This window comes from Danio aesculapii, chromosome 25 (assembly GCF_903798145.1).
Source record: "Danio aesculapii chromosome 25, fDanAes4.1, whole genome shotgun sequence".
NCBI classification, from domain to species: domain Eukaryota; kingdom Metazoa; phylum Chordata; class Actinopteri; order Cypriniformes; family Danionidae; genus Danio; species Danio aesculapii.
Window position 1 is genome coordinate 34,354,220 of NC_079459.1, and position 13,568 is coordinate 34,367,787.

Sequence of the window (13,568 nt, forward strand, 5' to 3'; positions counted from 1 at the left end):
ATATATATATATATATATATATATATATTCACATAATGTATTGCAATTAAGATGTTTTGCTCAGATTTCTGATTTGAGTGTTCAGTATAAATGAGTTTACTCTCACAGATCTCTTTTAAATTGATATTTTCTACAGGATACTTTACAATAATATATTTGCATATATAATAATATAATATACAAAGTCACTTGCAACATTATTAACTATTATTTTTGCGCATTTAAAATTCAGACTTTATATAACCACAATTCTGACTTCTTCCCTGTTTTCCGAGTTTATATCTTGCAGTTCTGAACTGTAAAATAAATATGGTGAAATTGGCTTTTCTAAGGCAGAAACGAGCTTCAGCTTTGGTTTATAAATACTATTAGTACAATGATTAGTTTTAGCAATATCTTAGTAAATGTTGGAATAACATTCACTCAAATGTACTTATCATTTACTCACCCTCCAGTGGTTCCAAACCCATATGAGTTTCTTTGTTCTGCTAAACACAGAAGATGATATTCTGAAGAATGTTGGAAACCGGTAGCCATTCACTCCCATAGTAGATTTTTTTTAACAGGGATGTCAATGGCTGCCAGTTTGCAACATTCTTTAAAATATCTTCTTTTGTGCTCAACAGAATAAAAAGAAACGGGTTTGAATGTCAATTTAAATTTATGTTAGCTAATATAAGCTTATTGTAAAGCTTCATACAACATGTTCTAATGCAACACAAGTATATACATCTACATTAAAGGGATAATTCACCAAACAATGGAAATTACCTCCTCATTTACTCTCCCTCATGTGGTTTTAAACTTTAACGAGTTTCTTTCTTCTGTTGAACACAAAAGAAGATACTTTGAGAAATGCTGATTGCAATTGACTTAAATAGAAATTACTATAAAAGGCAATGGGTGCAACATACTGTACCAGCATTCTTCAAAATATCTTCTTGTGTTCAACAGAAGAACTCAAATAGGTTTTGAAAGATGAATAAAGGGATCATTTATTGGGTGAACTGACCCTTTGACATCATTCAAGCATCTAAAGATCAGTGATTGTAGCTTGCGCTGAACATAAACTCTGTACATTCATAAGTTATAAACAACACCTTGGCCTTTTGTATTCTGTGCTCTATTCAGCAACAGGTTTAGCTCTGCTCTTCTTGTCTTTGAGTTTGGCAGGCCCAGCTGCATCCTCCACCTCGTCCTCATCCTCCGGGTCTCCAGCAGGAGGAGACGGGGCTCTGCTCACATCTGCCTCTGGAGAAATACACAGACATTTAGCACATTATTTAGAATGTAAAAACACGTTTAATTAGGCCTGGGCTATATGATCTATAATCAAAACCTTCATTAATTGAACACTACCTCAATTTTGATTATTGAATTATTATTTTATTATTATTTATTTGCTTTATATATATAATATATAAATAAATAAGAACAACTTATATAAGTTTAATATAATAAGAACAATATAATATCTTTATATAATAAGAACAACTTGCATCTCCAGTGAATAAATGTGTGTGTGTCTGTACAAAAAATCAGCTCCATATATCCATATGTGATACCTGGAAATCATAAAAATTAAAAGGTTTGACTATATATACATATAGAGGGGGAAATAAGTATTGAACACGTCACCATTTTTTTTCATAGAACATATTTCTAAAGGCGCTGTTGACTTGAAAAATGTTACCGGGTGTTGACAGCAACCAAAGAAATCCATAATTTAAAAGAAAACAAATCTGTCGGCGCAATAGCCTAGTGGTTAGCGCGCCGACACATGGTGCAGTAGCGCTTCAGGGCGTTCCAAATTCAAATCCCGGCTCGAGGACTTTTCCCAACCCTACCCACCTCTCTCTCTCCAACTTTGCTTCCTGTCTCATTACTGTCCTATCTAATAAAGGCAAAAATTAATAAAAGAAATCTAATTAGTTTATAAAAAGTTATGTGTAATGAAATGACACAGGGAAAAAGTATTGAACACATGAAGAAAGAGAGGTGTAGTTCCAAAGTGAAAGTCCAGACATCAGCTAAAATCTCTCAGTAGTTCTTCAGCAATCCTCTGCCCTTCCTCAGTGAAAATGAATATCAGCTGCTTCAGTCCAACATCTACATTAGCAGGAGGATGAAGATCAACCAGAGGGGACATTTCAGCAAGACAATCATCCAAAACATAGCTGAGAAAGCTTTCAAATTCTTTCAGAGAAATAAAAATCAAGCTGTAGAATGGCCTAGCCAACCACCTGACCCGAATCCAAAAGAAAATACAAAATAAAGCTACGATTTTATAGACGAGACCCACAGAACCATCAAGATTTTAAGACTCTGTTGAAGTCTGTGAGAAACTCACACCTGAGCAATGCATGAGGCTTCATTCTCCATATGAGAGGCGTCTTTAAGCTGCAGCACCACAAACAAGCCTTTTATATAAAGTATTAAACACATTTCAGTAGTACTTTCTCCTTCTGTCATTACATTCTTATTAAACAGAACAGTTTTTCACATGTTTTTGTTTTGTATTGTTTAAGCTTTTACCAAAATCTGCTTCAATTCCATGTCAACAGCTCCTTTAGAAATAATATTCCCAGGAAAAAACATGACAATGTGTTCAACACTTATTTTCCCCGCTGTATATGGGGACATCGTGTCTGTTTTATAGGTTATGAATTTCAGTTTCTGTGAACTGGAGGGATCTGCTTGTGCACCTGCGCTGATCTGCATGCTCTTGCTGTATCCTGCGGCTGAAGACATGGCCTGACCCAGAGCCTGGTTGGTGCCCAGGGGCTGCTGGGAGCCGCTGGGTTTGCTGGAGGAGCTGCGCTGGCTGGGTTTGCCGTCTTTGCCTGGTTTGCTCCAGAACAGATTTTCACCCGCTTGTAAAGCACCGCCCAGCTTCTGAGCCATTTCAACCAGCTGTGTGAGAGAAACCGTTGAATAAATATAATTAAAGGTCACATAAAGTGCTTTGAAATGTACATGTATTTGAAATCTGACATAATCTCGACTGAAACATGAAGACATACCTCAGGGTCAAACTCAGTGTTGCTGCTGTTCTCCAGCTGAGAGCTGACTTTCCTCTCCATCTCCTGGTACTGCAACAGGGCGGCTTTTTTATCGCCCTGATTGTACAGGAAGACCGCAAAATTCAGGTTCACCAGTGGGCTTGATCTGCCGGACAGAAACCACTTAGTTAACTCAACTAGCCAATAACCGGTCGAGATTTAGAAGTGTTTGAAGAACATACTCATCCATCTGAACCGCCTGTTCATAAGACCTGCGGGCGTTTTCAGCGTCATCCAGATTGGTCAGAGCAACTGGTGAGAGATAGAAACCATACAAAGAATAAATCTCATCACAATAAACGCGATAAATACTGATTCACACATTTAAACTCTTTTTTTTTTCTTTTCCTCCCAGTTGTAGAGTTTATCTAAGTAAAATGACACTGGGGACAAATGTAGGGCGGGGCTTGATTTTATCTAGTGGGCATTGATTGGATGGTTGTTGTTTGCTATTGGTAGATTGCATAGTTGTGGTTTGCTATTGGTAGATTGGATGTATATTTACCCGCGAGCAGCACGTATAGTTCACTCATGTCTATATATGATCAGTATGTGATATATATTTACCCAAGAGCAGCATATATAGTACACTCATGTCTATTTAAATGATCAGTATGTGACATTTATTTACCCCCGAGCAGCATATATAGTTCACTTATGTCTATATATGATCAGTATGTGATTGTTACGTCCTGAGACGTATCTTTTTGTGTGCACAATGTGCTTGTTTTCTCTCTCTTTCTGTGTGTGTCTCTCTCTCTCTCTCTCTCTCTCTCTCTCTCTCTCTCTCTCTCTCTCGCTCTCTCTCCCTGCAGGTAATTGTGTCCACCTGGTAGCGATCATTGGATCTTTCCAGTGATTGGCTGTTAGGAGAGGAGAGAGACTATTTAACATGATCTACACTTCAAACCATTGTTGGTGGTGGCTAGATCGTGCAGTGGCTGAACTGTTCTCCACATACAGACCTTGTGTTTGTTAGAGCTTTCAAAATTTGAGTTGACTTCAATATTTACAGTGTGGTTAAGCTATTTAAGTCAAACTTCTACTTTCAGTGATCTTGTTGTTAACATCTAATAATTCATCAAGAGAAGTGAGTCTGGTTGGTTTGTTTGTTTGCTTGTTTGTTTGTTTGTTTGTTTTGAGGGTTAAGTAGGAAGGTGGGTGCCATTTTTGTTTTGAATCAGTTTTCTCCTGTTTATGTTAGTAGAGGGAGTTAGTTTGTTTATGTATTTTTGTTTCTTTTTATTTCAGATTAGCAAGAGTTCATTTTAGGAGTTAGCTTGTTTTTTGTTTGTTGTTTTGGCCTTGCCCCCTTCTGAATTAATACCCTGTTTTCTTTGTTATATTTTGAAATGTAAATAAACTTCTCTTTTCTTGATTTGACCTTGTTTAAGTCTCTAGAAATTCTGTTTGAGGAGATGAGTTATCAATTTTACTCTTTTTCCAGCCATTGCACATCACCCACCACCAATCATTCATTTTCTGTTACGGTCACATCCCTAGACCTAAAAATTTCGTAACAGAAATTGGGGGCTCGTCCGTGCCTGAGCCTTTGTGACTGGAGGCTTGACTTTTTGTTCATTTATTGTGTTCATGTGTATTTGAAATTTGTTTTTCAGCATTTGTTGAAATACTGAAGTGTGACAATTGCGTTTTCTGACAACTGCTTTAGGTAAGTGCTTTCATTCACTTTTGCATTTCATATACTTTGTTTGTCTGGCTGTATCACCTTAAAGGGGGAGGAGTAGATATGGATTTTGATCTAACTTCGTTTGCATTATGTCCTTCATTGGATGTGTTTAATCGCTGTAGAAAAAGAGATTTAATTGAGATCGCAGATTTCTATCACATTAAAATTATTAGGGAGGCAACTAAACGGGTAATAAAGGAGGAGCTGTTTGGGGAGCTAGTGAAATCTGGTGTACTACCTTCTGACAAGGAGGCTGTTGTTGATACGGAGGCTGAGACTGTGACGAAGGCTGTGGTCTCTGACTTTGAAAACATAGAAGCCACAGGTCCTTGTTCTGAGCCATTGATCGCTCTTAAGTTAAAAGAGCTAGAGGTGCAACTGAAGCGGGAGGAATGTGAGGCTCAGCGAATCAAGTTGCGTATGGTGGAGGCTGAAAAGTCTCGAGATATTGAAGTGCGCAGGCTTGAGCTGGAAGCTTTAAAGCTGCGCAGGGCTGCTTCACCAGTTGAAACCTCTAATGTTGATTCTGCTCCCAACCCAAGTGATAATTCCTCCAACTCCTTGTTTGATTGCCCTCTTAATTTTGATGTGAGCAAATTTATTCGTTTAGTACCACCATTTCGAGAAACTGAAGTTGACTCTTATTTTACAGCATTTGAGCGTATAGCGGGTAAATTAAAATGGCCAAAAGATATGTGGGCACTTCTTTTGCAAAGTAATTTTGTAGGTAAGGCGCAAGAGGTCTCCGCTGCATTACCAATTGAGCAAGCTCTCGATTATGAGATGCTTAAGGCTGCAGTGTTGCGAGCATACGAATTAGTGCCTGAGGCATATCGCCAGAAATTCCGTTCTCATGTGAAATCAGCCAGTCAAACCCATGTTGAATTTGCCCGAGAGAAGAAAGCACTATTTGATAAGTGGTGTCTTTCCAGTGGAACCTCTACTCTTGAGCAACTTCAGGAGTTGATTCTACTGGAAGATTTTAAAGCTTGTGTGCCAGAAAACGTTGTTGTTTATCTGAATGAACAAAAAGTCCAAGTGTTAAGTGATGCTGCTACTACAGCTGACGAGTTTGTGTTGACTCACAAAAGTGTTTTTTCGACCCCTCGTTCATCTAGAAAACCGAATTTCATTGGAAGTTCTGAAGTTGTCCATTCTTCTGTTAGGACAGGACAAGAATACCATTCACGACGCAAATTTAGTCCTAAACGTGTAAAGGACGATCGAGCATGTTTTTTCTGTCTTGATCCTAATCATTTAATTTCAGAGTGTAAAGCGTGGAAACAGAAAAATGCTAAGCCTAAGAGTGTAGCGCTTGTGCAAACTCTTCCAAAACAGAATGATGTCAGTCCTGATGCATATCAGCCTTTCATTTTCATTGGCACTATCTCTCTTTCTTCTGAGGCAGAGGAAAGACAGATAAGGGTGCTCAGGGATACAGGTGCTTCACATTCTTTTGTTTTGAAAGAAATGCTTCCTTTCTCTTCTGATACCTATACAGGCACAGATCTGTTAGTTCGTGGGTTTGCAATGGGTTGTATTAATGTTCCCTTGCATCGTGTGCATTTGAAGTCAGATTTGGTTAATGGACTTGTTAACTTGGGAGTTTGTGAACAACTGCCAGTAGATGGGGTTGATCTCATTTTAGGTAATGACTTAGCAGGTGGCCAAGTATTTCCTAGACCTTTAGTTGTGCATGAACCACTCAAGATTGAAACACCTGAACTTGACCCACAAATCACTTCTGTATTTCCTGTTTGCGCTGTAACTCGTGCCCAATCTCAGAAGTTTAAAGATGTACTTGATCTCTCTGACACTGTGTTGTTCTCTCCACTAGTGAATGCGACAGAAACTGAATCCAAGATCTTAGCAGAGGACCGTGAGCCACCTCTGGTAATCAGTCTTTCTTCCAAGTTTGGTAGGTCTGAGTTAGCTGCTGCTCAAAATTCTGATCCTTCCTTGGCTACTTGTAGAGATGTTGCTGTTGACATCACTCAAGTACCCAACATTAGGATTGCGTATTGTTGGGAAGATGGAATACTCATGCGTATATGGAAACCTTTACACTATAGCGAAAAGTGGCAAGAAGTTCGCCAGATTGTTCTGCCTTCTGTTTATCGACCTCATGTACTACAGTTAGCTCATGAGAGTGTTTTATCAGGGCATCTTGGAGTAACAAAAACATTCCATCGTATTATGCGATATTTCTTCTGGCCTGGGTTAAAGTCTGACGTTTCTAGGCATATCCGCTCCTGTCATGTTTGTCAGTTAGTGGGAAAACCAAATCAGACCATACCAGTTGCCCCTTTAAGACCTATTCCTGCGATTCACGAACCATTTGAAAGGCTTATTGTTGACTGCGTTGGGCCCCTTCCAAAATCTAAATCTGGCCACTCATACATCCTAACTATCATGTGTTCTGCTACTCGCTACCCAGAAGCAATTCCTCTTCGCACAATTAAGGCAAAACGAGTGGTGCAAGAAATTATTCGTTTCTGCTCTGTGTTTGGTCTTCCAAAGACAATCCAGTCAGATCAGGGTTCTAATTTTACTTCGAAAGTGTTCACACAGATGTTAAATGAGATGGGTATCCAACATCAGCTAGCCAGTGCATATCATCCAGAGTCTCAGGGTGCCTTAGAGAGATTCCACCAGACTCTAAAATCAATGTTGAAAAAGTTTTGTGCAGAAACGGGTAGAGACTGGGTGGAAGGCTTACCACTTATGATGTTTGCTATTCGAGAATGTGTTCAGGAGTCACTTGGATTCAGTCCAGCTGAGTTAGTTTTTGGTCATTCAGTGCGAGGCCCACTTCGTTTACTGAGTGAACAGTTGCTCTCCAGGAATTTACCACCTAAACCTATACTTGAGTATGTGACTACTTTCAAAGAGCATCTTCATCAAGCTTGTCATTTGGCTCAGACTCATCTGGCAGAATCCCAAGCAAAAATGAAGATGCGCTTTGATCAAAAAAGTGTACCCCGTGAGTTTCAGCCAGGTGAAACCGTATTAGTTCTGCTTCCTGTGCCTGGAACATCTTTGCAGGCTAAGTTTGCTGGGCCATACATTGTCGAGAAAAAATTAAGTGATACGAATTATGTTGTTGGTACTCCTGATCGACGACGTAAGAATAGAGTATGCCATGTTAACATGCTTAAGTCGTATATTGCTCGCAATGAGAATGCTGAGGTGCCTGCTGTTAAGTCTGTGTCCACAGCAGTTGTTCTGTCTGCTGACTGTTCCGAGGAGGATGGATTAGTAGCAAGAGATATCCAAACCTTGAGTGCTCGGTTGCATAATTCAGAGATTTTGAGAGATCTGAATGCTCATTTATCACACTTAACTGAAGAACAGAGAAAAACTGTTAGTGATTTAATTGCCAACTTTCCTAACTTGTTCTCTGATGTTCCTTCCCAGACTACAACTTTATACCATGACATTGATGTTGGCGACAGCAAACCCATTAAACAACATCCATACAGAGTTAATCCTAAGAAGCGGGAGATCATAAAATCTGAGGTAGCTTATTTGGTTGAACATGGTTTAGCAGTACCCAGCCAAAGTCCATGGAGCTCACCATGTCTTTTAGTACCAAAGTCTGATTCTACATTCCGGTTTTGTACAGATTACCGGAGAGTTAATTCTGTAACCAAACCAGATTCCTATCCATTGCCAAGAATGGAGGACTGTGTGGATAAGGTTGGTAGTGCTAAATTTGTAACCAAACTAGATCTCCTTAAAGGTTACTGGCAAGTGCCCTTGACGCCTCGTGCTTCTGAAATCTCTGCCTTTGTCACTCCTAATTCTTTATTACAGTACTCTGTCATGGCATTTGGGATGCGAAATGCCCCAGCTACTTTTCAGCGCCTTATGAATCGGGTACTGTCAGGAGTGACTAATGCTGAAGTTTACTTGGATGATGTTGTGGTCTTCACTCACACTTGGGAAGAACATCTTAATCAGTTGAATGTTGTTTTTAAACGGTTGAGTGAGGCTTCTTTGACTCTAAATTTGGCTAAATGTGAGTTTGCCAAAGCTACTGTAACATACTTGGGAAAACGTGTTGGTCAAGGGCAAGTGAAGCCTGTGGATGCAAAAATAGCTGCAATTGTTGAATTCCCTACTCCCACTAGGAAACGGGAATTGCGCCGTTTCTTAGGGATGAGTGGCTATTACAGAAGCTTTTGTAAAAACTTTGCTGACATTGTCTCTCCTCTCACTGATCTTTTGAGCACATCTAGAAAATTTGTGTGGACTCCTGGATGCATGAAAGCATTCAACGCTGCAAAAGACCTCCTCTGCACTGCACCTGTTCTTGCTGCACCAAATTTCACTCAGAAATTTAAACTCCAGGTCGATGCTAGTGCTATGGGGGCTGGGGCGGTCCTGATGCAAGAGGATGGAGATGGAATTGATCACCCTGTATCTTTCTTTTCAAAGAAATTTAACAAATGTCAACAAAATTATAGTGTTATTGAAAAAGAAGCTTTAGCTCTGCTATTAGCCCTTCAACATTTTGAAGTCTATCTAGGTGGAAGTGATAGCCCAATTGTAGTGTATACAGATCACAACCCTCTAGTGTTTTTAAATCGTATGTCTAACACTAATCAACGATTGATGCGTTGGTCTCTAATTGTGCAGGAATACCACCTTGACATTCGTCACAAAAAGGGGGCTGATAATATCATCGCTGATGCCCTGTCCAGAGGTCACCGTTTAGACAGTCAATGAGTGCTTGAAATTTTAGTGCATTCTAGCTTATAACCACTAGGTGGTTATAATCTTTAGTGGTGGGGGTGTTACGTCCTGAGACGTATCTTTTTGTGTGCACAATGTGCTTGTTTTCTCTCTCTTTCTGTGTGTCTCTCTCTCTCTCTCTCTCTCTCTCTCTCTCTCTCTCTCTCTCTCTCGCTCTCTCTCCCTGCAGGTAATTGTGTCCACCTGGTAGCGATCATTGGATCTTTCCAGTGATTGGCTGTTAGGAGAGGAGAGAGACTATTTAACATGATCTACACTTCAAACCATTGTTGGTGGTGGCTAGATCGTGCAGTGGCTGAACTGTTCTCCACATACAGACCTTGTGTTTGTTAGAGCTTTCAAAATTTGAGTTGACTTCAATATTTACAGTGTGGTTAAGCTATTTAAGTCAAACTTCTACTTTCAGTGATCTTGTTGTTAACATCTAATAATTCATCAAGAGAAGTGAGTCTGGTTGGTTTGTTTGTTTGCTTGTTTGTTTGTTTGTTTTGAGGGTTAAGTAGGAAGGTGGGTGCCATTTTTGTTTTGAATCAGTTTTCTCCTGTTTATGTTAGTAGAGGGAGTTAGTTTGTTTATGTATTTTTGTTTCTTTTTATTTCAGATTAGCAAGAGTTCATTTTAGGAGTTAGCTTGTTTTTTGTTTGTTGTTTTGGCCTTGCCCCCTTCTGAATTAATACCCTGTTTTCTTTGTTATATTTTGAAATGTAAATAAACTTCTCTTTTCTTGATTTGACCTTGTTTAAGTCTCTAGAAATTCTGTTTGAGGAGATGAGTTATCAATTTTACTCTTTTTCCAGCCATTGCACATCACCCACCACCAATCATTCATTTTCTGTTACGGTCACATCCCTAGACCTAAAAAAATCGTAACAGTGATATATATTTACCCCCGAGCAGCATATATAGTTCACTTATGTCTATATATGATTAGTATATGATGTATATTTACCCGCGAGCAGCATGTATAGTTTACTCTTGTCTATATATATGATCTTTACCCGCGAGCAGCATGTATAGTCTATATATGATCAGTATGTGATATATTTTTACCTGCGAACAGCGTGTATAGTTCACTCTTGTCTATATATCATCAGTATGTGATATATTTACCAGCGAGCAGTATGTATAGCTCACTCATGTCTATATATATATGACCAGTATGTGATATATTTTTACCCACGAGCAACATGTATAGCTCTGTCATGTCTGTATATGATCATTATGTGATATATATTAACCCGCAAGCAGCATATATAGTTCACACTTGTCTATATAGAAGATCAGTATGTGATATATATTTACCCACAAGCAGCATGTATAGAACACCCATGTCTATATTTATGATCAGTATGTGACATTTATTTACCCGCGAGCAGCATATATAGGTCACTCCTGTCTATATATGATCAGTATATGATGTATTTTTACCCGCGAGCAGCGTGTATATTTTTCTTATGTCAATATATGATCGTTATATGATATACATTTACTCGTGAGCAGCATGTATAGTTTACTCTTGTCTATATATATATATGATCGTATGTGATATATATTTATCCACGAGGGGCATGTATAGCTCACTTATGTCTATATATATATATATATATATATATATATATATATATATATATATATATATATATATATATATATATATATATATATATATATATAAATAAGGTTATATGTGATACATAATTACCGGCAAGCAGCATGTACAGTTCACTCATGCGTGGCCGCAGGTTGATGGCGGCGCTCAGAAAGTGGAAAGCGGATGCAAACTGCTGCATGGTGAGATGAACCAAACCCAGATTATACAGAATCTTCCAGTCGAACGGAGACAGATAATTTGCTCTCTTCAGACAGCTGATGGCCTGGCACATCAAGAGAGGAAAAACATATATAAAAAGCTACATTTATAGCCATAAGTTGTTTTTGTTATGGTTTGTAACTCACAGCGACGTATTTCTTTTTGCCGAAGAAGCACATGCCAATGTTATTCCAGAGCGGCGGGCTCTCAGGGACAGCGTACGCAGCCACACGATACTTGTTCATGGCCACATCATAATCTCCATGAGTCTGCATCATACTGCCAGCTGCAAGGATGGCCTAAACACACACACACACTTAATTTCTATAGCACTTTAAGCAATGCAAAAACAGCTTCAATAGACAACACAGGCAATTATCAAAACAGGTATTTCTTCATAGTTTACAAGGCAAACCAAAGGCAACACACACATACAGCATACTGCGTCTCACCTTAAAGTTATTGGGGTCATAGGTCAGAGCGTTTCCCAGATGCTCGAACGCTTTCTGATACTTCCCAAGCTAATCAGACACAGACAGCAGTGAACAAAAACTGCATTAACACACACAAGACTGATTACTGGACACTGAATGAGTTTGCTAATAGAAAGCTCAGAGACACAACATGGTGTAGTTTTCAGTATATATGATGGATGATTCAGTGTGAATAACGCGTCTCTCACCTGCATGTACAGCAGTCCTAATGTGGTCAGCAGCTCTGTGTTCTCTGGAGAAAATCTGACACAAACACAATCACAATAATCAAATGAGTAGAAATGTCGTGTTTTCATTTAATTGTGCTGCTTTTATTATATGTATCAGTAATCCCCCCCACACAGGAGATTATTGATTATCTGTAATATGTATCCCTTTGCGGCACGGTGGCTCAATGGTTAGCACTGTCGCCTCACAGCAAGAAGGTCGCTGGTTTTAGTCCGGCTAGGTCAGTTGGCATTTCTGTGTGGAGTTTGCCTATTCTCCCTGTGTTGGTGTGGGTTTCCTCCGGGTGCTCTAGTTTCCCCCACAGTCCAAACACATGCGCTATAGGGGAATTGGATGAACTAAATTGGCAATAGCGTATGAGTATGTGTGTGAACAAGTGTGTATAGGTGTTTCCTAGTACTGGGTTGCGGCTGGAAGAACATCCGCTGTGTAAAACATATGCTGGAATAGTTGGCGGTTCATTCCGCAGTGGTGAGCCCTGATAAATAAGAGACTAAGTCAAAGGAAAATGAATGAATGAATGTATCCCTTAACAGAAACTTTTTATATTATTTTAAGTCATATTTAATTTTATTATTAAATCATACCTTTAAAAAAATATTTATATATATATATATATATATATATATATATATATATATATATATATATATATATATGGTTAGTATTTTTATAATATATTTATAATATACTTTTTATGTGCATTTTTTTATTTTAAATCATTTTACTTCATTATCAATCATACATATAAAAAATTATATTTATACATATGTAATTAGTATTTTTAAATATATTTATACTTTTTATATGTATTTTTTATTTTAAGTCACATTTTATTTTTATTATTAATCATAAATATATTTTTAAAATGATTAATTATTTTTTTTAAATTACTATTTTTAAAATATATTTATACTTATTTATGTAGGGCAGGATCTGATCAATCATAAACACTACATCATAAAAATCATAAGTATTTGATTTTTCAAGATTGTACCTGGTGACCTTGGTACTTATATTGTATGTCCTTTTGTTTTTATGTTGTCATTTAAAATGTTTTTTTGTTCTGATTTGTTTGAAAAATTTAAATAAAATAAATTAAGAACTGTTATTTTTAACAATTTTTGACAATTAAAAACATTTAGTTCAAACTACCATTAGTTTAATTGGTCACACTTTATTATGAGGTACAATATTTGCTATTAAATAAACCATTAAGTATGACTTTTGCCTCAATAAACTCTTAATTTGGTGTTTATAAATAGTTAACCCTAGCAGCAAATTGACAGTTTATTGTAGTTGGCTTTATATATTAGGTAGAATTAAGGATGTAGAATAAAATCATGCACAATATTTGCTTTATAAGTAGTAATAAAGAGCCAATAAATAAATGATGGACAGTAAAAACCCACAAGTTAAAGGGATAGTTTACCAAAAAATGAAAATTCACTCACTTTTTACTTACGCTCAAGCCTTTATGAGTGTCTTTCTTCTTTTGAAACACCAAAGAAGACAATTTGAAGAAA

The 13,568-nt window shown here is 37.8% G+C and overlaps 1 protein-coding gene across 1 annotated transcript in view; it reads right to left on the reverse strand.

The window, feature by feature from the left end:
- Window positions 1-36: 36 nt before the first annotated feature.
- Window positions 37-13,568, reverse strand: part of bbs4 (Bardet-Biedl syndrome 4) — a 28,444-nt gene continuing 14,912 nt past the window's right edge. The window contains exons 9-16 of the mRNA XM_056452030.1: window positions 12,003-12,057; window positions 11,773-11,841; window positions 11,467-11,619; window positions 11,213-11,384; window positions 3,245-3,314; window positions 3,024-3,168; window positions 2,706-2,913; window positions 37-1,251 (exon numbers count right to left, since the gene is read on the reverse strand). Of these exons, the coding sequence (XP_056308005.1) occupies window positions 1,124-1,251; window positions 2,706-2,913; window positions 3,024-3,168; window positions 3,245-3,314; window positions 11,213-11,384; window positions 11,467-11,619; window positions 11,773-11,841; window positions 12,003-12,057 (1,000 nt within the window). The 3' untranslated portion in view covers window positions 37-1,123. The remainder of the gene's footprint in view (window positions 1,252-2,705; window positions 2,914-3,023; window positions 3,169-3,244; window positions 3,315-11,212; window positions 11,385-11,466; window positions 11,620-11,772; window positions 11,842-12,002; window positions 12,058-13,568) is intronic.